Here is a 26,024-nt window from a genome sequence, read left to right on the forward strand (position 1 = left end):
AAAAATGCCATAAAATGAAAAGAACTCTTCCCCAGCCACCCTAAACTTTAAATGTGTGCAAATCCTACTTTTGTCTCTCCCCACATCCCTCATGAAGCCAAACTGCCCAAAGCCCCCAACCTAATAACACTTGAAATAAATATATTCCTGTGATGCATAACAAATTCCGGCAAGAGCATTGTCGAGAGGTGCCTGTGAGAAAGCGAAAAGAAGAAATATTCCTTAGCCCTCTACAGACTCTCCAAATCACCAAATGGGCCGGTTTCACCCTCCCCTTGTCCACCCGGAAGGAAACCATACTCCCTTGCAATGTTTTTAAGCAGGTTTCTTTTTTTCATTCTCACAGAAATGCTCATGAGAAGGGCTTGCACTGATGAAAAAAATAGCATCTCTTCATTTCTGAAAAGCCTCACTTGCAGCAATGCACCACGGACAGGTATATAAACGATTTTGGTGCGGAGGGGCACCCTGTTCGCCACCATATCTTTAGAAACTACTGCTAGGATATGCACCAAACCACTAAAAGGCACACTTTGTACCTGGCTTATTTAAAATGTGGAGAAAATCCATCCAATGGTGTCAGCTGTGTGCCTATTCATTTAATACACAATGCATCCTTTTGAAAACAAATGCAAAAGGTGAGAATACTCTTCAACGCAATATATATTTAAAACAATTGGGTGAATTTGCACCAACTTTTCCAATTTTCGGGAGCCTTGGTCAGACAAATTTCATACAGCTACGTCAAGGGAGTCAAAGGTTACCGGAAATAGAATGTTTACAAAGTTAAGGGAAGTTAACTGCAGGCTGACGAATTTCACCCTGTAATTTTATATGTCAAGAGGGACATGGGGAGCCCTCTTAAGCTGGTTGCTTGTGGCAAGACTACAGCCACTGCAGAGTATGAAAGCCTGTGTCGAATTCGGCAGGTAGGCTTGGGAGCAACAGAGCAGTGCCCACCAAGCAATGAAGATGAGATTAAAATGAACCAGTCTATTAAAACACGAGGTAGCGCTTTGGGGAGGACATGTCAGCCTATATAAGGAAATTCCCAACAATGCAAGCAAGAAGGGGCAGGTGGCCATAAATGCAGAGGAGTCATCTTTGGTCCAAAGCTCACGCTAGTTGCTAAACACCATTACAACAGTTTCCTTCAAAGGGGACTTCAACTTGGGGCGTTTGATCCAGTTATTAATGGTAATTAGACTCAATTAAAGCCTGGGAGCCACAACATGGACAGAACTCCATCCTTCGTTGAACTATGTGGGAGTCTTGCACAAACCTATACAACAAGAACCCAAAGGATCTAATGAGGGCACGGAAGCAAAGGCTTAGTAAACATTACGCCAATGATGAGCATTGGGAATTCCACAGAAAGGCAGTGAGAGGGAAATGCCCTAGCGTCACCCTGACCAGAAGGGCCTGAAGCTGTGCCAGCCGCAAACTGGGTACATTTTGGCCCAAACCAGCATTGTGCTTTGGGCCAAAATGTATATCCCAGCTATGGTGAATGGTTTAAACAGGTCCAAAAGAATCAGCCACAATGCTCAGGAAGTCTAAAGAGAGCCAAACTTCCCTGTAAGGGCCAGATAGAAAAGGATCCATCTCATGCCCTGTGTTCTAAAAAAAAAAGTCTGACAGGTGCCATTCAGCAACTCTAGCCCCAGTTTACACAGTACCTGAGGTTTTTGCAAAATGGCCGATCGTGTGCACTCCTAGGCTGCTTTGCTCGCTTTTCAGGGAGTTACATGCTTCTTGGCATTGCACATCGCCCGTTCTATCTTTCTCAGCCGTCTTACAGAGGTACATTGCTGTTCTGTTCACAAGCATACACACAACAGCTGCACAGTTATGGGTGTATGTATTTGTAGTGTCATGTACCTCTAAGTGCCCTACCATAGGGCACCAACATATCATACTTACCCCTTGTTTCCTGATCATTAGTCAATCTGATTTATCTGTCACACAACCCATCCTGCGTGGGGCTCCCTCATGCCCAGGCAGCCCAGACCCATCTCTGTGATCAAATCTGGTACAAGGATTAACCCAATCCAGATCAAGGCTCTCTTTTTACTTGGTGGCTTGAGTACACACTCAATCACTTCTGCTCTTAAATGGTTTCACAAGCAACCTGACAGTCATTCTACCCACTCTTCACAAAACACATGGACACCCCATCTTCTGTAAGTGCTGGCAAGCGGCCTTCTAGTGGACCTGCACCCACCAGCACTATCAGAAACAAACCTCTTCCTGGCTACATCAGCCTTCTGGGTGTTTGATGTACCGGCTAAAGTCTGTTCATCCCTGGCAGGGACACGATCAGCATACTTCCTGGGCAAGCCAGGCGCGTGGTGCTTTGGTTCAGTATTAAAGCTTCATAACATAGCTTAGCCCGGCCAAATAACATTCCACGTGCACATCTTACAAACCAAAGAAAACATTAATAAAATCACATAGAACTACAGAAAACATTATTCCATAATATATGTTAAATAAATGTCGTGTTTTCATCTGTGATTTCACATGGGTATATCCTTTGTGCTGATGATGTGAACTTTATATCATTCCACAAGTCTGCTGGACCCAAATAACATTTGTAGTCAGTGCTGCTTCATGGCCTGCTACAAGCCTGTCCCAAAACATTTCTCATGTCAGTCTGTCTTCTCGCTCTACAAATCGCAGGAGATATCTTATCCTCACATCCCAGGTGCCCCTGCACTCCATCAGAATATGTTTAATGGGCTGCCGACTCGGGACCTCGCAGGTAGTGCAGAGCTTTTTTACTTCTCCACTACGACCAAAAAAAAAAAAACACCTCACAAGTATGTTTCAAATTTAACCGGACTCTTAGGAAGGTCGGTCTCCCTTTCCAATCAGGGAAATGCCTTATGGCAGAAAGCCAATTATTTTGTCGAATGACGAGAGTGAGCCTGCTACGGCTAACTTGCGCATGTCATCTATTGTGCGGATCCAGTCAGCGCCGATTTTACCTTCATTGGATTACGTATGAGGGTATCAATGTCACACTCAGTCTTCTGGATACTAGTTTCTTTAGGTTAAATAAGAACATCAATGAAGAGTGTTTCAAGTGTACATCTAGGTCCTCGTAAACTGAATTAACTTATGGGGCCACCATCTGCCGGTATAGGGAAACACGCTTCCATTCTACCTGTGATCTGAGAGATCTTAGGCCTAGCTCATAGCTTATGGCCATTGGGAGACTGAGGGAGGCCAAGGACCTTCTTCCATATGTGACCCACCAATCTCTGCAAGTTAATTTCCCAGGCTGGGGGGTTTGTTTTTAAGCCATATAAAAGAATTGGGATCACTTTAGCTATGTAGAATTTGATAGCTGGAGTTATGGAGAATTTGCAGTATTTCACCAATAGTTTCTTCATGTGTGAAGTCACTTGGGAGATCTTCCCACAGAAGTCTAGATACATTTGACCCGCCTTCGGGGATTCATACAAAGTAAACCCCAGTATATCACTTCCTCTACCACCGGAATGGTTATATCTCCTAGAGTCCACTGACATTTGGTTACCTGTCTGCCTTGTCTCTTGAAGACTACTATTTTCGACTTCCCCAGATTAATTAGTAGGTCATTCGCTTTTACGTAAGTCCCCAATGAGTTCAACAGGTGCTGAAACCCAACCGCTGTGTTATCTAGAAGGACAATATCATCAGTGTAGGCTAACAATCTGATCGGACATGTGCCAATTTTCGGGCTAGCCAACGCTGCCGCTTCTATCGCCCTTCCCATATCTGCTAAGCAGAGGTTGAATAGGAGGGGACCGCCATACATCCCTGTCTCACTACCGCATCAACTCTCACATGCTCTGACAATAGCCCTGCACTGTCCAATCTGACTCTCACCTTGGTATCCTTGGTAACATCAAGGAGGGTTGGTTGGATCCATTCGATTTCCCCCCACCCTCCGTATGAATAGGGATGATGATAGAAGTCTTCCAGGACAAGGGGAATAATCTCCTCTCCAAGATCTCTCAAAACGACATCGCTAGCAACCCAGTCCATAAGCTTCATCTTCCATCCTTCCTGGTTTCCCCCTCTTTCCTAGTGCTCATTTCGGAACCCCTTTACCTTGTACCCTTATCCTGGTTCTGCGTAATCTCGTCCGGGAGCCGCGGATTTACGCACTCTCCGAAGCCCAGCAGACTGGATTCAGAAGACTCCAGAGCTTACCTTTACAAGTCTCGCTCATCCAGGCAAAACAAACCCGCGCACTCAAAGAAGAAATCTACAAGAAGCAAACAGATGAGTCACGAATCCGAGGACTCAGATTCCGACACCCTCCCCTGGAGTAATGCTGACTGGTGTACAATTCTGAAACCCTCTAATTGGAAGAACTTTAATAGCCATGTTTCCTGGAAAAATATCAGATAATTTTTTCCAAAAATGTTCTCCTTCAGAGTTGCTGTTTTAAAGGAATCGGAACCCTGCGTATTCCAACTCACAAATCGCCATTCCCTAGAAATAAAGAGATTCCATCCCACACCTAACTTCTGGAATACCCGAGTTAGGATTTCGGGCAGCACAGACCCAACTTTCTTTCGCGAATCCCCCTGCTTGTCTGAACGACCATTAGTTGTTTCTAAGTCAGGCATTCCTATGTTGTTATTACTATTACTCAATTTGTGGTCACCACCTTATACTCGATCCCCCATATGTGTCTCCAAGTCTCTTTCAGGCAAAACCATGTAGACACCTAAGCCATGTTTTTGGAGGTACTTGGTGGCTGCCTAGACAGCCCCTGCACCCACCTTCGATTTCAACCCCACCTCTGCCACAAGGACAGTATGCTAAAGTGGAAATCTGACAAACTCAATGTCCTCTGTGGAAAATAGGTATCAGTCTGGTATTTTCCTAAGGAGAGCCAAAATGACCCCACGGTTCAGAGATTTATATTTTGCTGCTTTAGTTTTACTCTTGAACCAAAATCTTGGAATGGCGAAGGGAGCAATTTCTTCAGTTTTCGTTGTCTCCTGGTTTACAACCGTCTCCTCCTCCTCCTCCTGTCTCCCCTTGGGCAATTCACTGGTTCCGCTCTGTTTCACCAGGCTATCTGTTATGGTGTGAGGAATTCTGTCTGACACAATAGTCCCTCCACTTTCTCGGATCTACAGCGGTAAGCCCACAGGGGACGACGTTGTGTCACTCTCCTGCCCCGCCTCTTGATGTTTTGTCTTTCTGGAGCCATTGGATTTCAGTGTTATTGATGATCCACTCTAGTTACCTAATTGCTTTGGCAACCGTTTTTTCCCCTGCAGGAAAATAGGAGCCCATTTTATTAGTTTGATCGCTATGTTAGTGTAAGACATTCCAGAGTTGATGGACTGTTTTTTTGTTCCTTTGGTCTATGTCCTTATCATTCCGAGGCATATCAATAGAAGCATACATTGTGTCATCATTCTTTGCCTCTGTCTGTGTACCTATCTGGCTCTGATCCCCTTTATCCCAGGAGTTTTCTGGACCTGGTCTCTGTTAATTGCTTAACTCGCGTGGTCAGATTTTGGTCCACTGTCCCTGTGGTAGGTTTCTCAGTTCGGTCAGGTCAATCATCATCTGCGAACTGTCTGGTCTATTTGTGTCTACTAGACTCGGGTCTGTTAAGGCCTTAAGACCCTTTGCATCACCCACCGTGCAGTGCACAAGACCGGCCTAATGTACCTACAAGAAAAGATAAAACCCTACCTCCCATCTTGCACCCTAAGATCAAGGACTGCCTTCCTTTTAGGGATAACAACCACTAAGTGTCAGGATTGAAGGATCCGCTTTTTCAACCTTGGCCCCAACTCTGTAGAACTCCCTCCCCCACATATTTGACACACCCAAGACTATATGACCTTTCACAAAGCGCTAAAAACGTGTCTCTTTCCATAAAAATGACCACGAACTTCCGAGGCAACTGAGCCTTGCAACCCGATGACAAATAATCAATTAGATCCCGAGCAATGACGCCACTGATTACGCTTATTAAGTCACTATCAAGCAATCGCATGCTTGAAATCTGGAATAGCGAAATCCTTGGATCATAACTCCACACAATCACTCACCTCCATCATCACTATGCCAACTCTCTACTCTACGCCAACACACAATTAGAGAGCAGCTACACTGCTCAATTTTGGCCTAGCTGCTCACATACGAACATTACCCCATGAACACCTCATCATTCTAATAAAACGCAGCTACACCCCACTACAAACTGGCCTAGCTGCACACATAAGCGTCCTACACAGGCCTGACACAGCCTGAACTCAGTCCACCCGCCAGACTGCACACATGCAACTGATAACAATATTACCACACCTAATGCTAGGATGCAGCTACCATCACGACTGCATCAGCTGCACACATAACTGGTGCACCCAAGCACCCTACTCTCTCAACTGACCTGGACTACGGTCCCCGAGGGCGTTCAACCGACCAGTGCTTTGAGATCATACCAATGATATATAGAGAGCTATATAAATGCCAAATAACATAACATTAATGAAACTTCCTGGGCCTCTATTCTTCGGTTTCCTGTTTTTTTTATTCCCCCCCCCTCCTTTCCTTCGGAGGTGTGGACTTCACCCTTCTTTGAGCCCCTTTCTTTTGGCTTTTCTTCTCCCCCAATAACTCTTCAAGTATACGGAAAACTCAATATCAGAATAGGAAAAGTAATGCTGCAGAGTGCATTATGATTCTCCTAGATTTCCAAATGACAGATATGGGGTGCAGGAGAGTTTGTGTCTCATGACCATGGGAACTGCCACTGGCAAGATAAGATCATCGCGACTTGGGGCGAAAGAAGAGTACAGCGTTGCACGATAGCTCACAGTGCCGCTTCTCACAGCCCAAGGCAGTTCCTTGTACTGGTTAAACACAAAGGATAGCATCTTAACCGGTGCAACCAGTTTTGGGGCAGCTGATGTGGGAGATCTACGCTGCAGGTATTTTGACCTGCTCTCTCAGGCGTTCAGTGGAATGCTGAAACTCAACTTGCTATATTCTCCTCAGAGCAAATTGGGTCTCCATTGACAGCATTTCCCACAGTGTACCGAAAAAACATGATGCTTTTTAATACATCGATTCCTTACTAAGTTCAGGCCCCTTTAGCATGGGCGACACCAGCAGCCCCACCACTTTGTTGAAGCAGCAATCATTCTGCTGCTATGCCCAGCCTAGGCTCAAACAGCAAGAAGCTGTCACATATCTCACCTCAGAGAGCAGTGTATTTACTTACTTTTAAACTTTAACCCCTTAAGTGCAAAGGGCGAGTATGCACGTCCTTTTTGCATAGACCTGCATAAAGCTTAGCCTTAATAAACCACTCTCTGAGGTCGTTAATGTGACTGTGGCCTCAGCAAACGTGCAGAGGACAAAATCCTGCCCTGGGATGATATCAATATACCCCTATGTGGAAGCTCAAGGCTTAACTGTTAACTGCTGGGCTCAACCTTAAGTTGGCCCATGCCTACAACTAAATAGCCTGCGAGATGCAGAGGCATGATAGACAGGGTAGGGCCCAAGCAGGTCCAGAGGGAAACAGGTAAGAAAAAAAAATATATATTTGCGTGTATACATGTATTAATGTATGTGTGCAGGTATACATGTGAGGGAGTGTTTAAGTGTGTGTATGTCTGTATGCGACTGGGGGTCTAAGCACATGTGTATGAATGAATGCAGAGTGAATGGTGTACATGGGCTCGAGTGTATGTGTGAATGAGAGTGCACATGTGAATGAGAGTGCACGTGTGAATGTTCTGGGTACTCATTTGAATGACAGAAGCTGTATATATCTCGGGTGAGAGTGTATCTGTGAGGCTGGGGTCCAGGGAGAGCATTGGAGCCTGCACATTTGCCAGGAGCAGGGCATGTTTTACTGGCATTGTTGGGCAAAGCAAAGCCAACTTAAGTGTTATTATGCAAAGGAGAGGTTTGAGTGGGGGTAGGGCACTGCAATAGAGGTTTCTAAGCACGGACCCGGGGATTGAACCTGTGGTGCTCCATGCTGTCTTGCTTCCAAGGTGAGCACATTGCCCCCGAGCTATCCTCCCGAGACAAATGTGTGTTCTTATATGGGGAGGGCATGTTTCCTTACTATGGCACAGAAGTTTTACTGGTGTTACAGGTGTTCTTACATAGTCTGGTGGTGGGAGTGGCATGTTTTACTGGCGAGAGGGGGCAAATACAACATGGGTGTTGTTACATGGGGGGGGGGGGATTTATGTAAGGATTTATCTGCATTGTGCTTTTGCCAAAGCGCTGTATAGAGAACATATTTATATAAAATTATTACCCAACCAAATTTGGTACTCATTTATCAACTGCAGACGGCTGAAAGGGTGAAAGGATTTGAACCTACGAATTGCAGAACACACTCCTATTGCAGCACGCGCGCAACCCGCGGAGCTATTGTACAAGCTTGCCAGCAGGGACATGTTTTCTTACTGTGGCATGACGTTAAGGCAAAGGTGCATGTTCTTACGTGAGGATACCGCATGTATGAGCCGAGCCAGCATTTGTTATAGTATCATTACTGGCATCATGGGCAAAGCAAACATGAGTATGTTCTGATAGGGGAATACTGGCAATAATAGGTGCACCAGAATGGACATGTTTGGGCACAATCCGTATGAAAATGCTTTATACACTTGCGGGGGACTGGCATACAGCGGGCAAAGAAGGCATTATGAACATGTGTTTGAAAATGCTCCTGTGCATGGACGCTGACTTGGCACCTAATGGACTTCTCTCATGTCTTACCCTGCAAAACCGATTGCAAACTGGGTGCTTTTTCCCTAATCCCATCACAGAAGGTGTACTGTAAAAGACACCATTTTTTCTCGTGGGGCGTGGGGGCAGAAACCTTCCGAAGCCACCTTGGTTGGTTTGCCCCCTCGCTGCCACTACGCTCGGTTGCTCCTACGGATTCAGCAGGGGGGGGGGGGCAGATCAAGCCCACTTCCCTCTATGAGCTCCCCTGAGGGTGAGCCCTGCTACATTAGCTCCAGGTCCCAGTTGTTACACAATCCTGGCTATGCCCCTGGTGAGTTGGGGGTGACGCGTGCATCTAATTGGCCAAAGGAAGGCGTAATATCTCATCACCCTCCTGGGCTGGGCGGGGGAGGAGGGGGAATAAACAGCACAATAGGTCTAATGGCCTCACTCACTACCAGCTTTCAAAACTGCCATCCAGCACCCAGAAATGTGTGGGTTGGCACCGCCCTTGCCCAAAAGCCATTCAAGGGCCTGTCATCACAACTGAGCCTGGCCTTTTGCTTGTTTCTCACCTGGCACATGTGTCCTTTCAACCTCTCGAAACAATGCGTTGCAATGACATCACACACACCCACATTTGCCGGTAAAATAGCTCAGCGGGTTGAGCGCTCGCTGCTGCGATCTGAGCGTGATCGGCAAGGCCAACTCAGCCTTTCATCCTTCCGAGGTCGATAAATGAGTACCAATTTCGGTTGGGTGAGATTGCATGTAAATATGTGCTATGTAAAGCGCTATATAAATAACACATTATCCCATGTGCGCAAACGAACACATACGCGACTGCAAAGTCTTGACAACTACACCGTTAATGCCACCGAGGGAAAACAGCAGGTGTGTCTCCCATCAGCCTGCAACGCTGCAGATGCTGGCGAGCCATGCCGACCCACAGAGGGGACGGGCCAGCGAGGGGGCATCACCAGAGAAACACGAAGCCACGCCGCCAGCTGCCCTGCATGCCAGAGCCGGCTGCGGATTCAGAAACTGCGGCAGCAGCAGCAGCTCAGCGACTGGCGGCGTGCAGGAGGCCCTGCAGAGAGCGAGCCCTCGGCCATTCGACACCCGCTCAATAATGCAATGGCCAAGGGCTAGCGCGCGAGAGGAGCTCCAGAGCACGCGCTGGAGACCGCGAGGAGGTCACGGCGGAAGCTCTTCCGCAAACACAGCCAGGGTCGTCATCTGTGCAGCAGCCTTGCACAACAGCCAAGGGACACACGCACGCTAGAATACAACCACTGCACAGGAGAGGGTTACAGACTGGCACATATGCATTGGTACGCACTGCCTCCATGCTCTATGCATAACACGCGAGTAAATCTGCCCAGGAAGGTCACACACTACATGCTTTCCCGCGTGATCGCCGATTGCAACGCCGCAATCGTTGTGCCTACCTGTAATATATGGTAACTAGCCAGAGATAGCTAATTAGAATAGGGGGCGTGTGTGCGTGCACTCGCGCATGCTACCCATATGATAAAATAACAAGAACAGGCCAAGAATGAGCCAGTGGCCTCTGGGTGTACAGTGCTTACCAAGTCCCTCCTCCCCCCAAGTCACGGTGTATTAAGAAAGCTTGAGATGAAAGGGCACGACGCGGGCTGGATCCCGATGCACGCATTCATTTCTAACAGCGAGCGAGGGGCAGGTACTGGGCGGGGAGGAAGGGGCGTACAGGCAGCTCGCCCTCTGGCTGCAGAAGGACTCCTAGCCATCTAGCACACCCGGGGAGGAAATCAAGCGACCTTAGGACTCCTAGCCATCTAGCACAAACAACCTTAGGACTCCTAGCCATCTAGCACACCCGGGGAGGAAAGCAAGCGACCTTAGGACTCCTAGCCATCTAGCACAAACAACCTTAGGACTCCTAGCCATCTAGCACACCCGGGGAGGAAAGCAAGCGACCTTAGGTCTCCTAGCCATCTAGCACAAACAACCTTAGGACTCCTAGCCATCTAGCACACCCGGGGAGGAACGCAACCAACCTTAGGACTCCTAGCCATCTAGCACACCCGGGGAGGAAAACAAGCAACCTTAGAACTCCTAGCCATCTAGCACACCCGGGGAGGAAAGCAAGCGACCTTAGGACTCCTAGCCATCTAGCACACCCGGGGAGGAAAGCAAGCAACCTTAGGACTCCTAGCCATCTAGCACACCCGGGGAGGAAAGCAAGCGACCTTAGGACTCCTAGCCATCTAGCACAAACAACCTTAGGACTCCTAGCCATCTAGCACACCCGGGGAGGAAAGCAAACAGCCTTAGGACTCCTAGCCATCTAGCACACCCGGGGAGGAAAGCAAGCGACCTTAGGACTCCTAGCCATCTAGCACAAACAACCTTAGGACTCCTATCCATCTAGCACAAACAACCTTAGGACTCCTAGCCATCTAGCACACCCGGGGAGGAACGCAACCAACCTTAGGACTCCTAGCCATCTAGCACAAACAACCTTAGGACTCCTATCCATCTAGCACAAACAACCTTAGGACTCCTAGCCATCTAGCACACCCGGGGAGGAAAGCAAAGAACCTTAGGACTCCTAGCCATCTAGCACACCCGGGGAGGAAAGCAAACAGCCTTAGGACTCCTAGCCATCTAGCACACCCGGGGAGGAAAGCAAACAACCTTAGGACTCCTAGCACACCCGGGGAGGAAAGCAAGCGACCTTGGTGGTTATGTTTTCCTGCACAAATCGTACCCAGGTGTGGCACGTGCTGCAAGCGCCTTGCACGATATTAGGCGCACCTTTCAAAGCAAGGGGCGTCATGATCACACCACGCGCGCATTCCACCCTGGCACCCACGCTGCGCCCGGGGCAATGCACCGGTCCCAGATCACCTTCCGCTCAAGTTCAACAAGGGACGGACAGACGCCCCCCCATCATCATCATCATCAGCCGCAGCGCTGCAGTGGGAGGAGGGGGAGGGGGGTGACCTTCCGAGCAGGCAACCGCTGCAGAGAAACAGGCGGGGTGCAGGGGGAGCCCGGCCGCGGGAGCCTCACCTGAGTGGCTTTGTGGAATTGCTTCTTCAGCCCTGCCACCGACATCCTGCCAGGAGAGACTGCTGCCGTGCCCGGGTCCTGCCTGCAGTCCTGTGGTATGCAGCGCCCGCCGCCTGCTGTTGCTGCCTTGTGAGTGCCCAGGCAGGAAGATGATTGCGGGGGAGGGGCGCGAGGGGGATTCTCGTCCTCTCTCCCTCGCTCGCTTCCCGAGGGCTGCTTAATCCTTCCTTATCAAATACTCATCTTAATACAGGAACACCCTGACGTCATAGAGGGGAAACCGGCCTTTTAAAGGGGACGCAATCCTGCGCGGCGACTGCCGTGTCCCCCTCCCTCCTTCTTCCCCTCCCGTCATTCTGCTGGGCTACCCCCTTCGGATCATTATCTCGCCGCAGCGTTACACCTGCGCTGTGCTACAGGGCACCCGCCTTTACAGCGCCCCGAAGGCCTCTGCGAGTGGAAAGGCCAGGCGCTGCCCGTTACTGCCGGGAAAACCTCCCCTGCAAAGATGGAGAGCAGCAGATAATGGCGCCTGTTTAACGAAATGCAATCATTTAAAAATGCACCCAAGTGCGAGAACATCCACATGGGCAGTCGGGTACTGTTTGCCCCCCACCCGGGAAAGGTATACCATCCCGCTGCAGCCACCATGGCTAAATAACTGAGGCCGGACCAGCGATTCTTATTGTGGCCAACAAGGCCGCAGTTTATTCTTACACATTTCACACGATCACTTCAAAGCAATATTTAAAAGCTTTAAAAACCCCAGACAATCGACAGCACCTTTTCTGTTTCTTTTCTTTCTCCTCGGCATCCTCCTTTTCCTTTTATGTCTCTTTCTTTATAGTCAGCTCTCTTTTCTCCTCATCCTTTCTTTTTCCAGCATACTTAGGTCGCACTTCCTGAGCCTCACACTCTGGGCGGAACACACTGGCAGCAGCCGCCGCTGATTGGCTGCAGATGGCGCTGTTATGCTTTCCTTTTTCCACCAACCCAGACTGGAAGATGACAACCAGAGGGGTGGGGGGGTGTACCTCTTTTTTTTACCTTGACGCCCCTCCCCCCCGCCGTGCTAGGCTAGCAGGGTGCCATTTACCCATGATCCTCTTCCCCTTTATCAGGAGGTTAGTTTTGGCGCTACTCGATTGCCTGAGTTACCGCCACAGCAAATATGGGGTTTCGCCCCTTTGCCGCCTCCAATAGTGCAAAAACTGTTTTTTATTGACAGCCTCGTCCTTTTAGGGCGTCCTCCAGGTTCATCAAAAAGAGGTCCCAAACAATGTCTGACGGGTGAACCCCATCTTTCTCATAATACCCAGGCACTCCTAAATTTATCAGCCCGTGCCTGATTGTTGAGAAACCAGCCCCCTGCAAAATGTTGACATTGCCATGTTCAACTTTTTCCTCGACTTCTCCACTGCTGAGTTTGAATTAGCCCCTTTCCAAGCGAACCTAGGGTAATCTCAGAAATCAACCCGCAAGCCCCCAGGTCCTTGCTCAATGCCCACAATGTGCGGTGCATTTTTTTCGGCAGTTGCCCTCTGCCCAGTTGGGCCAAGCCATTCCCACCTAGATGAATTATTACTATGTCCGGGGGGGGGGGACTTCCTCCTGGATCAATCAATCTCCCCATTGTTCTCCACAGTTCATCCCATTTCATTCCTTCCTTACCAAACCAAAGAATGGCGGTCTTACTCAAGTCCCTCTTTCTTCCAATCCTCCTGACGTTTGCCCATTCTGCTGCTCTTACTGCAAATGAGTGGCCATTGCTCGATCTCCTTAATACCCTGGACGCTTGCCCCAGCTGTCATGGTGGCTGCTCCTATTCTGAAAGGGTGGGTGCCGTACTGCTTAGGGTCCTTACCAACTCTTCTGGACACCATTCCCATCACTGCCCGGAACTGAAACACTGCTAGAGGAAGCCCATGAGTGTGGACCAATAGGTTCCTTGCGACCCCTGGGGATAGATTGTAAATCGTGACTGCTGAGAGAAGTGTGTTTAGATTTTCACTTGTAACTTTGAGCGGCTTACATGCTGCGATCATAATTTGAAAACATTATGTATTAAAAAGAGAGAAGGTGAGGTGCGCACTCTAGTTCCCAGCTTAGTATGCCTGCTGCAGTTCAGTTGCTGTTCTCCTCCAAGCGCTTACATGTCTCTAACAATCCTCAGGGAGGAATTCTTTTCAGGTATTACTGATTAGTCTCAATTGGTCTCAAGGAATTCTGGTAGCTGTAGTCTATTTTGGTAACCAGGAACCAACTCCCCTCCAATAGCACCATTTTCTCCATAGTGGGGGGAGGGGGTAAACCAATGATGTGGCTCTCCTGAGTAGGGCATGGTGACCCTGGTGCCGCTGCCTCTGACTGCTGCCTCTAAAGCCTGGGACATTTGAAGCAATATGTAGAAAAAAGAGAGAGGGTGAGGCACACACTCTAATTCCCAGCTTTGAATACCTGCTGCATTTCAGTTGCTTTTTTCCTCCAAGTGCTTTCATGTATCTAACAATCTTCAGGGAGGCAGTCTTTTCAGGTGTTACAGATTAGTCTCAATTGGTCTCAAGGAATTCTGGTAGCTGTAGTCTTTTTTTGGTAACCAGGAACCAACTCCCCTCAAATAGCGCTTTGCCATTGTAAATAAATATTTGCAAATCAAAACCTTTAAAGCCCCTTACCAAACAGCTGCCAGAAATGTTCCATCTCTTACCCCAATGTCAGCACTGGAAATCCTCACAGCCTTACTTGGACTCAGAGCTAGCCCCATCACTCGGCTGTTTCCGGATGCACTGGAAACTACTCCAGGCTCATCAAGAGATCCAGGGGGATGTGGCTACCAAAACTGAGCTCCTTAGTGGTTCCCATCAGACAAGCCTCTGTGAGGCAAACATTTCTACTAACCACCACGCGGCCAGGGCCCCTCCTCTTCCAAATGAATGGGCGAAAAATGACACACTAACCAACCCAACGAATGCCAGGCAAATAAATCTGCTAAATACTAGGTCACTCAACAGACGTGCGACTGACATGCATGACCTGATTCTTGAAAGGGACCTGAATATTCTATGCCTCTCAGAAACCTGGATCATGGAGGCCAGTGCCCCATGATTGCACTGGCAGTTCCGGAGGGCTATTCCATATATTGTAAAAACCGCGTACTAGGTCATGGCGGTGGAGTGCCTTTCATTGTGAAAACAAAATTTAACCTCTTTCCCGGCTATAGCACCTGCCAAGACTGTGAAATTCCTCACTTAAAAATGACCCTATCGGACCACTGCTGCACTAATTTCGTTCTCATTTATCGCCCCCCCCCCCCGGGGACATGCCGGGCTTCAATGAAGAGATCTCACAGATTCTGAGTAACTTTCTCGGCCCAAACTGCTCTATGCTTTTTTTTGGGCAACTTAAATCGCTGGCGAGGCAATAAGACGGAGAAAGAGAAACATAAAAAGCAAAAGTGTAAACTGGTTACCCCTCCCTTGTGTCCACAACGCTGGAACAGACTGACATTTCTATACTATGTTTTCATTTCTCAACACTGTATTCAACCATGTACTTTATTTCAATACACATTTTTTATTCACACATAAAAACAATTTCTTCAAAAATAGAACACAACGTATTCGATACGCACCTTATCTATTTGTATAACCATTGATATTTCTACTGTGGGTTACAATGGCATGTGACTTAGTTTTTAATCAACTTATACAGTTTTTCTGAGCTATCAAAAGGTGTAACATGTACCTCCTTTTCTAATTACACAATGAGGCACTTTATATTGACACATAATGATGCACAAAGAATTTTTATAAAGCATCAAAAAAGGTATAACATAGACTCTTGATTGTGGCCTCGGTAATGGTCGACATGTTTCGGCCCTTGTGTCTTTTGGCGTTATCCCTAACACTTTCTGACTGCTGTTATTGGGCCTTCTTCAGGACGGTATAATCCTTTATGTAATGGCTTAATCTCAACACCCCTTAGATGTTCTTTATGCGTAAGCACTACAATACAAACAAAACAGATTTTTGTTTAAAAAAACAATTAATATACAAAACATAAACATACTAAAAGAAATACAAAAAAAATAGTGCTGGTTATTGGATGATTATCCTGACATGTCAGACTCTGACATTGATTATAGTGCACGTGGACCTGGTCTATGACTTTAGACTTATTTCTCCTGTCTGAAGTTGAAACATTTTGCTTCAGTATTCTTTGCTGGATGATAGTCATTTACTGTTCAAATTTTATTTTTCAATTAATAAGTGGTCTTCACGTATGTATGCCTAGCCATAGTTTTTACTGACCTTATATTAGTAACTCTTTGATAATGGGCTGGGATGTTGAACTTTAGATGGATTCCCTTCACATAGGGTTTTTTCTGTAAAAAATGAGCGAGTTCAATATAGCCAATTTTTCTATTCCCTTTAGATTATGTTTCTTAGATACAACATTTGTGTCACTTATTCATTGATTGAAGGATGGACTCTATCTAAATAGATATCATTCTTCATGGCAGCGCTCATCGGCAGGGTTCTTTATTATCCTGTGCTGGATTGATTTACAGCCCCTTTGCAAAGATGTCTTTAACTCGTAATTCCCACGTGGTCCCTGTTTCTTTATTAACTTGGAACCAAGCATTTTCAGAACATGTGTGCTGGCATATTTTCAAAACTCATTTTAGCAAAACCCTTCATAATCAGGTCATTGCAGAAGCAGAATTATGCCATGCAAATCGAGATTTTGTCATGACTCCCCAAGTAGCGCTATGGTGGAATACTCAATCGTTTCGGAATAGGATCTTACCTTACGAACCCGTGTGTGTCCTCTATCACCCCGGTTCTGCATTGTACGCTGTTTTCTCTCGTCGTACCGTGAGGGACACGTCCTTTATACTGCCTGCGTCTCTTTCCAGGGACGTCATTTACTTAAGCGCCATTTCGGTGTGGGTGTGTTTTTTACGTTATGTGTCATAAGGCTTTTTGGGTTTAAAAGTCAAATCTTGCTGTTTTTGCTTTTAGGTAGTCAAATCTTGCTGTTTCTGCTTTTTTGGTTTAAACGTCAAATCTTGCTGTTTTTGCTTCTGGGTTTAAAATTGGTGTTTTTGCTTTTTGGGTTTAAAAGTGAGATCTTGCAGTGTTTTGCTTTTTGGGTTTAAAAGTCAAATCTTGTTGTTTTTGCTAACTTGCTCTGCACTCTGCTTGTAATTGTTGCTTCTCTGATTGTTGCTGGCCCAATGACTTCACCAATCTCTTTGTTCCACTCCTACCTGCCTTCCCGCCCTCTCCTTTCTCCCTCCTTCTCGGACTACCACTCCTATGGCGCTTTCGGTTTCTCCTATTTTTTCAAACTGCTTCTCCATTGACTATCCTTCCCTTCTCACTAAGTCTGGTAGGAAGAAGTTCAAAAGAATATCTTGGCCTCCAACCATGGTCTCCCTATTGCTAACACGTATTCCAGCACGTCTACCAGACAGACCCTCACCGACATCCTCTTGGTTGTTCCTTCGCCAGATCTAGGGACTCTTCATATGATCTCTGAACTCTTTCCTGTCTTCTCCTCTCCCATTAATGGTGGCACCCGATGGGAAGCTCTCCTGGCTCCCTTTAACTCCTCTAAAGTCATCATTAATGTCTACCTTAATGGCACCATCATGGTCCAAGGCCCTCTGGCCAATCTCCTCCTCTATGACAGGCGTTTCCCTCGCCTCATCAATTTCCTTTCATCTCCGGCTGTCCCCTCCTCTCCCCCCTCGGCTACCTTGCCCTCTCTTCCCTCCTTCTCTACCCCACCTCGGGCTCCTTCTTCACCTGCGCAGGGCATACCTCTGATTTGTACCCCTCCCCGGAAGGTCTTTAAGGCTGGCAAACTCCTTCATCTAGCCACTCTCAACTCTCACTCTTCTGTCAAACACTCCTCTGACATCTGCCACCACCGGGAGGAACTTGACCTTGATGTCCTCGATCTCACTGAGGCATGGTTCACGGCCAGCTCTGTCACAAGCTTTGACACTCTCCTTCCTGATGTCTACAAGATCCTCTCCACACCCAGATCCGCCCGGTCTAGAGGGGATGTAGCCCTGATCTTTCCTGAGTAGATTCATGCCTCTATCATTCCCACACAGGCATACTCCTCTTTTGAATGACTTGTCTGCAGGCTCTCTCTCTTAGGCACTCTCTTACCGTGGCCACTATCTACCGACCACCTGGTCAGATGACATCTTTTCTTTCGGAATGTGGGCAGATCTCTCCTCCTCCCTCCTGGCATCTACCACTCACCTCCTCCTTCTTGGTGACCTTAATATCCATCTTGACGCTCCTTGTTCCTCCTCTGTACTCTTCCGTGACCTCTGTGACTCCCTCTCCCTTTGTATCCTCCCCTCTGGCTCGACTCACTCTGCAGGGCACACATAATGTCTTGATCTCCTCTGATCTCCCCCTCTCCATCCCTCTAACCACTCCTAACTCCTGGAGTGATCACTCCCTCCTCTCCTCCCGACTCACCCTCTCCACCCCCCAGGCCAAGCAAACCCTAACACTGCCACCTACCTTCTCGGACATCTGTCCCATGAAGCGGGTGTTAGTTGAGGCTTTCGCTGCCACCTTCTCTTCCCCCCTCCTCCCCCGGCTGACTCACATCCTGACACAGCCCTTTCCATGCTCTACTCTTCTATCTCTGATACTCTTGATGCGCTTGCCCATGTCCTGAGGATCCGCTTTGAAGCCCAAAGCCAAGTGCAATTCTTGGTACGACTCTGACCTAGCTACCCTTAAACATAAGTGCAGGGGGGGCTGAGAGGAAATCGTGGGCTTCTTGTTCATCTTCTGACAAACTGGCCTGTCGCCTGCTCCAAAGGCAATACCAACTCTGTGTTCACACTAAGAAGAGAGCCACATCCAAGCCTGTGTCTCTGCGGCATCTAACAACTCGTCCAAACTCTTTAAAATCTGCAAGGAGCTGGCCAACCCTGCTGCAGTCTCTACCCCTCCTTTCGACTCCCAGGCCTTTTACAGAGCCCTTGCCTCTCACTTCATCTCAAAAACCCAGGACATCCTGTCCACCCTCTCCCCCTCCTCTCCTCCCTCCTTCTGTGAACTCTGACCCTCCTTCAGCCACCCACCACCCTCTTTCTCCTCCTTTCCTCTTTCTTCCCGTGACAAGGTTGATAGACAAGTCCGATCTATGAAAGTCTCGTCAAAACAGGTTCATCCCTTTTCTTCTAAAACCATAAAGGACCACATTGACACCCTCGCTCCGGCCCTAACCCCTCCTTTGCCTCAGGAGCCTTCCCCTCCCCTCTAAAGCACTCTCTTGTGCAGCCTCTTCTCAAGAAACCCACGCAGATCTTTCTTGTCCGGCTAACTATCGCCCAATTTCCATTACTCCTTTTCTGGTTAAACTCCTGGAAAAGCTGCCCATCTCTCAGCTTAACCTCCACTCTGCTTCTGTTGCTGTCTCCATGACCATCGGTCTGGCTTTAGAGATGCCAGAAGCACGGAAACTGCTCTCTTGAATATCCGTGAAGATTTGCGCTCCACCCTTGACTCTAACATTCCTTCTGTCTTCATCCTACTCAATCTCGCTTCTGCTTTTGACACGGTCAACCATACCATCCTGCTCAACCGTCTCTGTGACAACCTGGGCATCACCAACCAGGCTCTGGCCTGGCTCATCTCTTTCTTCTCTGATCGACCCTCCTAGGTCCAACTTGGGTCTTTCCTTTCCTCTTTCTCCCTCTCTACCTGCGGTGTTCCCAGGGGTCTAACCTCCAACCCAGGCTATTTAACCAATACCTGGCAACTCTCGCCCACCGCATTGCCATTTTCTGCTCAAATTTCCAGTGCTATGCTGATGACACTCGACTCATTTTCAGGCTTCCCTCAGCCACCTCTTCTCATTCTCTCATCTCTGATTGCCTATCTGCCATTCGGGATTGGTGTGTCACCAACAATCTCTGCCTGAATGCCAGCAAGACTGAGATCCTCTTCATCAGCACACCTTCACCCTCCTTTCCTGTCACTCTCTGGTCAGCCTCCCTTGCCCCTCCTCCCACCCCTATCTGAGAGGCCAAGAACCTCAGGGTAGTCTTTGACTCCACGTTTTCCTTCTCTGCCCACATCTCTGATGTCTCAAAGTAAAGTCAAACTTCCTATTGCACCTCCTCAGAGTTACTCTACCTTTTCTCTCCTTCCCTCAAAAGCTCACTGTCTCTCGATCCCTGGTTTTCTCAAGGTGGGACTATTACAACAGCCTCTTTCTAAATCTACCTGCTTCTACTCTCCGCCCTTTGCAACTTATCCAGAACAGGACTGCAAGACTTGTCCTTGGCCTCAAGGCCTGTGATTGTATCCCTCCAGCCCTTAAGACTTTCTGGGGCCTGGGTCCAAAATACCTTCAGCTGTCCCGCCGTAAATACATTCCCTCCAGAGCCCTTCGCTCCTCCACCTCTAAATCCCTCAGGGTCAGTCGTTTTTCTAAGAAATGAGCTGGGGGTAGATCTTTGCCTTTGGCTGGGGCTTCCCTCTGAAACAGCCTCCCTGCCACTCTGAAATTTGAGGAGAACCATCTCTGGTTCCTGAAGCATGGCAACACCTTCCTCTTTGCTTCTGCCTTCTCTCCTCCTCTCCCCGGTAGATCCTTTCTGCCTCGGCATTGTGCACCTGGTCTCCCTTTAGGGCCCAGGCACCTGCTCACCCTGCCACCCACCCGCGCTACCTACGGGCAATCCCTTGCACTGGGGTCTGTATCTGTAACCCTACAGTCCCCCCTCTTTTTTCTTTTTCTACACTTATTCAGACACACCCTGTCAGTTGCCTTATTCCTAGCACTTGCCACTTGCTGGCTGCACTATCATCGTGTGTTGCTTTTTGTTATTTATTTATTTATTTATTTATTAATGTTTTATTTACATATTCTTATTTTTTGCTTCTGCACTTTCCACCTCTCCCCCCTCCCTTGCACTTGCCCCTCTCCATCTCCATGCACTTGTGCGTTCTCAATGTCACTGGACCTAGTAAGATTGTTGTTTTCTGTTCTCCCTTGTTCCCCTCCCTTGCCTCATCGCGCTCTGAAACACTTGTGTACGAGCGCGATACAAATAAAATATCAATCAATCAATCAAAAACTTGTATTCAGCCCGCATCTTGTTGGGCGTATTGTTTGCTAGGTGCCTTCTTTGAGCGGGCGTTTTAATGTGCGTCATGGGTCTTATCCTTGGTGAGGTCAAACAAACACCAACTATGACTGTCCTCATTGTCCATATTACTATCGAGTGACAGACATGCCAGACATCCCAATAAATTGCTAATGCATCATGATGGAAAAACAGGTGGATTTCTTGTTCTTTGAGTGTCGCACCATTTCATAGTGCACACCGGTTGTGGCTTTGAGAATGTATGATTTATAGATGTGACATGAATTATAATCTCAAAAGGAATTATATGTCACATGTAGATTTTAGGGGTGTTCTTGAGGCCCTTCGGATCTCAGTTATTTATACTGATGCTTTTATGTAGGCGCATTCACACAGTCATCTTTTTGACACGATGGCGTCTGTTCTCTACTGTGTAGTTTCAGACTCTCTGTGTCTTCCCGGATCTTTGGCACCACCCCCTGCGGCACGAAAGCCTCATCTGTCTGCTTGGCAGGACACACTCTGCGTTGCTACTCTCAATAGCCAACACTCGTGAGTTTGTCTCATTACTGTCCTTGATCTATCGATCCTGATTCCCTCCTCATTGTGTAATCGCTCTCTTTTATGTCTCAGGCATAGATACTCATTTGAGCATCCGACACAGAGTATCCTCACTGTTCTGCTTTCGCCGTACGCGTCTTACCGCGTGTTACCGGGTAGGCTTCATTCCGAGTTTACTTTTCATTCCTCGTTTCCTGGTTTGCTGCTGACTACTTCTGTTCCGATTCTCATCTACAGTCACTCATCATACTTGGGGAAAGCCCACAATCTGAAGACGAACGCCAAAGACTGACTTGGAGTTCATCGTCCTTCCGGGGTATGGACGCGTTTGGTCTCCCATAGCAACCCAAGTGCTCCCGATACTATTAAGAGTTTATGAAGCGGATCTTTTGTTCTCCACATATATTTAGCGGGGTTGTGCTCAGTCTACAACCTCTTGGAAAACTGATGACACTTCTGCCCGCTACTGTAGATACATATACAAACCATTGATATATTAATTAGAACACAAGCATATCTGCGTCACACTGAGTTCCCTAGTAACCGTGAACGCCGTCTTGATTCTAACCGCTCGTTCTTTTCCCAACATACCCTCACCTGTTTTCTCTGTATTCAAGAAGCGTATTCCTGGTGCCCCTTCCCAAGAATTGCAAACAGCCGACCCTTGAAACCCTTAGCCCTAGTTGAATAGTTAAATGCACTCTACCCTTTTTGTCTAGTGCCTCTATTCTGTCTTTTTTTCTAACTGAGCCATCTTTGTGATTCACTGCAGTGCGGGGCTACGGGGCCACAGTCAGCTTCAAGACCATCCCAATCTCAGGAGTCAACGAAGTTCCATTCCTGTAACTGAAGATCACCCTCCTGAGTATTCTTTGCCAGAGGGTTTACCTGGAAATCCTACCCCCTCTGCCTCATTAATTGAGTCAGGGGAGTAGGGTGATCGGGAGAACTCTCACTACCTCTCCCTGTTGCATTGGAACCAGGTTAGTGGTACTCTTGTACAGAATCAATTTAACAATATTTGTGAATTGGCACTTTTGCACATGACACTCCCCCTCTAACTGGTGCCCCAATTACCTGTATTAAGAACCAGAATATATCTGACGGTTTGTGTTTATGTTGCTTAAAAACTGTGCCACCAGTGGTTTGTTGTCTACCTTATTTCTAAAACATGATCAGTGCTCACAAATGCATTGTCTCGCTTGTCTCTTTGTTTTACCAATATAGATCAAGTTGAACGGGCATTTTATTCCATAAATAGCCCACCGAGTTAAGCAGTTCATGAACATTTTTACTGCCCAGTTTTTTCCTTTCAGTTCTACTGATTTCATATCCTTTGTAAGGGGACAGACTGAACCTTTCCCACATCTGAAATGATCAACAACAGGTGACAAGCCCCATAGTGTGGTCTTCCTAGGTTGTGTATTCGGTGGAGCTGGATAGGTGTGGATCAATGTGTCTTTCAGATTTCTCTGTCTTATAAAGGCAAACCTTGGTTTTACTGGTGTAAAATCTGGCATGTGTATTATATGCCAGTTCTTTTGAATCATCCTTCTTAGATCATTGCTAATCAGACTGAATGTCCTTATGCAGGTTATTTTTTTCCAAGTTCTTCTTTTCAAGGGGATTCAAATAAAGGACCCTATCAGCATGTTGGGCCCTTTTATGTGCAGTTCAGACTATTTTGGAGGGATATCCTCGTTTTTTTAATAGTGTTTTTAAGTCTTTACTATGTTTTTCAAATTCTGTGACTTGTGTACGATGTCTACGCATTCTCAAACACTGACTGATAGGAAGGCTGTTTCTGAAACTCAATGGGTGAAAACTGTCATATTTGAGGAGAGTGTTCTTATCTGTTGGTTTCCTAAAAAGGGTTGTCTCTAGGGTACCATTTTCTGTCTTATAAATCAGTAGATCCAAGAAGGGCATTGTCTCATGGTCATGTGCCATAGTGAAGTTTATGTATTGGTCTCAGTTGTTCAGCCAGATCAAAAAAGCTCTAATTCTTTAACAAAGCCTTTCCATACCATAAACGCATCATCAATGTAACAGTACCAGCCATCTATCCTTTGACTGTAAGGATTGTCCTCGTGATATATCAAGTTTTCCTTGAGGTGGTCCATATACAGGTTGGCAATGTCTGGGGCAAAAGTGGCACCCATACGTGTGCCATGCCTCTGGTTGTAAAACTCTCCCTCATATAGGAAGGACATTTCTATGAGTGTGATCCTAATACATTCTAGCACAAATGTTGTTGGTATTTTCTCTAAGATAGTGGTATGCTTATCTAAATATTTCTTCATGACCATGATGCTCTCCATTTGTGGAATGCTAGTATACAGTACTTCCACATCTAGGGATACTAATAAGTCATTCTGTTCGACTTTTATATGAGTTTAGATGTTAATAATTTTTGTGGTGTCTTTAATAAATGACTGCATCTTTCGTGCAAATGGACTCAGAAAGAAATTGGCATAGATGGATAGTGGTTTCTGTATAGAGCCTTTGGCACAGTACGTCTCCCCAGAGGTGATGTGTTGTTTTTGTGAATTTTAGGCAAGATATAAAAGGCCAGAATTATCGGGTTAGTTCTTGTAAGGAAGGTCTGTTCATCCGTTTCTATTCAGCCCGCGAGAAAGGCGTGTGCAGTGAGACTAGTAATTTCATCTTTCAGTCCTTGTTGGGATCCATGGCTAATTTCTTATAAAAAAGAGGATTGTGCAGATGTTTCAAAACTTCTTCTTTATAAGCTTGATTAGGCCACAATACAATACTACCTCCCTTGTCTGTCGGCTTGACAGTGAAGATGGAGTTGCTCTGTAGGTTCTTTAAGGCTTCTCTTTCATTTTTATCTAGATTATCTCTATGGTTGTTTTTTAGACCCTACGAGGGATCTAGTCTCACTTGTCACTTATTCTCAAAGGAAACAATATCTAGGCTTACCATGCTAGCAGTAGGTAAAAAAGTGGATGTTTGTCTAAGGCCAGTGGTGATTCGTTCTTTCGGGCCGGCTGATGTCGAGTCACAAAAGAAATATTTTAAACATACTAGTCTGAAGAACCTCTGGAGTTCTACCTCAGTCTGAAAGTGGTTTTCCCTCTTGGTTGGTACTTACTAAGGACCTTTGTTTCATAATCTGATAATACATAGTCTGTAAGGTTAAAGATTGGTATCACCAGCCTTGCTGTTGTCCTATGTACCACTGCCGGGTAAGCATCCTTGGGGGGGGCCTGTTTGTAGAGTCCATCCTTGAATCAATGAATACGTGACAAAAATGTTGCATCATAATCTAAAGGGAACAGAAAAATGGGCTAAATTCAATTTGTTCATTTTTTACAGAAAAAAATCCTATATGAAGGGAATCCATCTGAAGTTCAATATCCCCGCCAGCCTCATCGAAGAGTTACTAATATAAGGTCAGTAAAAACTATGGATAGGCATAAATAAGTGAAGACTGCTTATTAATTGAAAAATACAATTTTAAACAGTAAATGACTCTCTCATCCAGCAGAGAATACTGAAGCAACATTTTCCAACTTCAGACAGAAGAAATAAGTCTAAAGTCACAGCCCTGGTCCATGTGCACTATATCAAGGTCAGTGTCTGACATGTCAGGTAAACATCCATTAACCAGCACTAGCTTTTTTGTATTTTTTGTGTATGTTTTAGTATATTAATTGATGTTTTTAAACAAAAATCTGTTTTGTTTGTATTGTAGTGCTCACGCATAAAGAACATCTAAGGGGTGTCGAGATTAAGCCATTACATAAAGGAATACCCTGTCCTGAAGAAGGCCCAATAACAGCAGTCAGAAAGCGTTAGGGATAACACCAAAGACACAAGGGCCGAAACATATGTTGACCATTCCCGAGGCCACAATCAAGAGCCTATATTTACCTTTTTTGAAGCTCTATAAAAATTCCCTTTGCATCATTACATGTCAATATAAAGTGCCTCATTGGGAAATTAGAATAGGAGGTACATGCTACACCTTTTGATAGCTCAAAAGTACTGTATTTGTCGAATAAAAACGAAGTCACATGCCATACTAACCCCACAGTAGAAATATCTACGGTTATGCAAATAGATAAGGTGCGTATAGAATACTTTGTGTTCTTTTTTTATGTGTGTATTTTTATTAACCATTGAATAAAATATGTGTATTAAAATAAAGTGCATGGTTGAATACAGTGTTAAGAAATTAAAACACAGTATAGAAATGTCAGTCTATACCTTGTACACAAGGGAGGGGTAACCAGTTTACAATTTTTGCTTTTTATCTTGCGTGTAACCATTCCACATTGAAACTGGTCACCTGAGAACAAAAAATAGGGAAGTACCTATTTGCATACTACAGACAGGGCAAGAGGCCATACATCTGGAATGCTCTCTCAAAGCCATGGATTTCCAAGTCTGTAATAATGAACCTACCACAACCAAGAATAACATTCTGGACTGGGTGGTTGCACAGAATTTGACAATGCATATGGGCCCCACCTCCCCTTGTATCTGGTCTGACCATTATATGATTGAGTTTCAAGTT

At 46.4% G+C, this 26,024-nt stretch overlaps 1 protein-coding gene and 1 long non-coding RNA gene across 4 annotated transcripts in view; one reads left to right on the top strand and one right to left on the bottom strand.

Annotated features, from left to right (window-relative positions):
* Positions 1 to 12,643, bottom strand: part of SH3GL2 (SH3 domain containing GRB2 like 2, endophilin A1) — an 830,288-nt gene extending 817,645 nt beyond the window's left edge. Inside the window, exon 1 of one of the 2 annotated variants that reach the window (XM_069625975.1) lies at positions 12,568 to 12,643. Coding sequence is in view for 1 of the 2 variants with exons in the window: in XM_069625974.1 (XP_069482075.1) it covers positions 11,785 to 11,829 (45 nt within the window). In the remaining variant the exon portion in view is untranslated. Of the gene's footprint in view, positions 1 to 11,784; positions 11,918 to 12,567 lie in introns of those variants that run through there. The other variant, XM_069625974.1, reaches the window with a different exon arrangement.
* On the top strand, positions 11,774 to 25,654 carry LOC138510372 (uncharacterized). 2 transcript variants are annotated; one of them, XR_011280370.1, is made up of 5 exons: positions 11,774 to 11,913; positions 22,254 to 22,464; positions 24,821 to 24,897; positions 24,990 to 25,076; positions 25,200 to 25,654. It is a non-coding gene; the product is annotated as an uncharacterized lncRNA (long non-coding RNA). The 2 variants fall into 2 exon arrangements; XR_011280371.1 differs by lacking the exon at positions 22,254 to 22,464 and having other exon boundaries at positions 11,779 to 11,913.
* The last annotated feature ends 370 nt before the right edge of the window (positions 25,655 to 26,024 follow it).

This window comes from Ambystoma mexicanum, chromosome 6p (assembly GCF_040938575.1).
Source record: "Ambystoma mexicanum isolate Mex_15411 chromosome 6p, UKY_AmexF1_1, whole genome shotgun sequence".
NCBI classification, from domain to species: Eukaryota; Metazoa; Chordata; class Amphibia; order Caudata; family Ambystomatidae; genus Ambystoma; species Ambystoma mexicanum.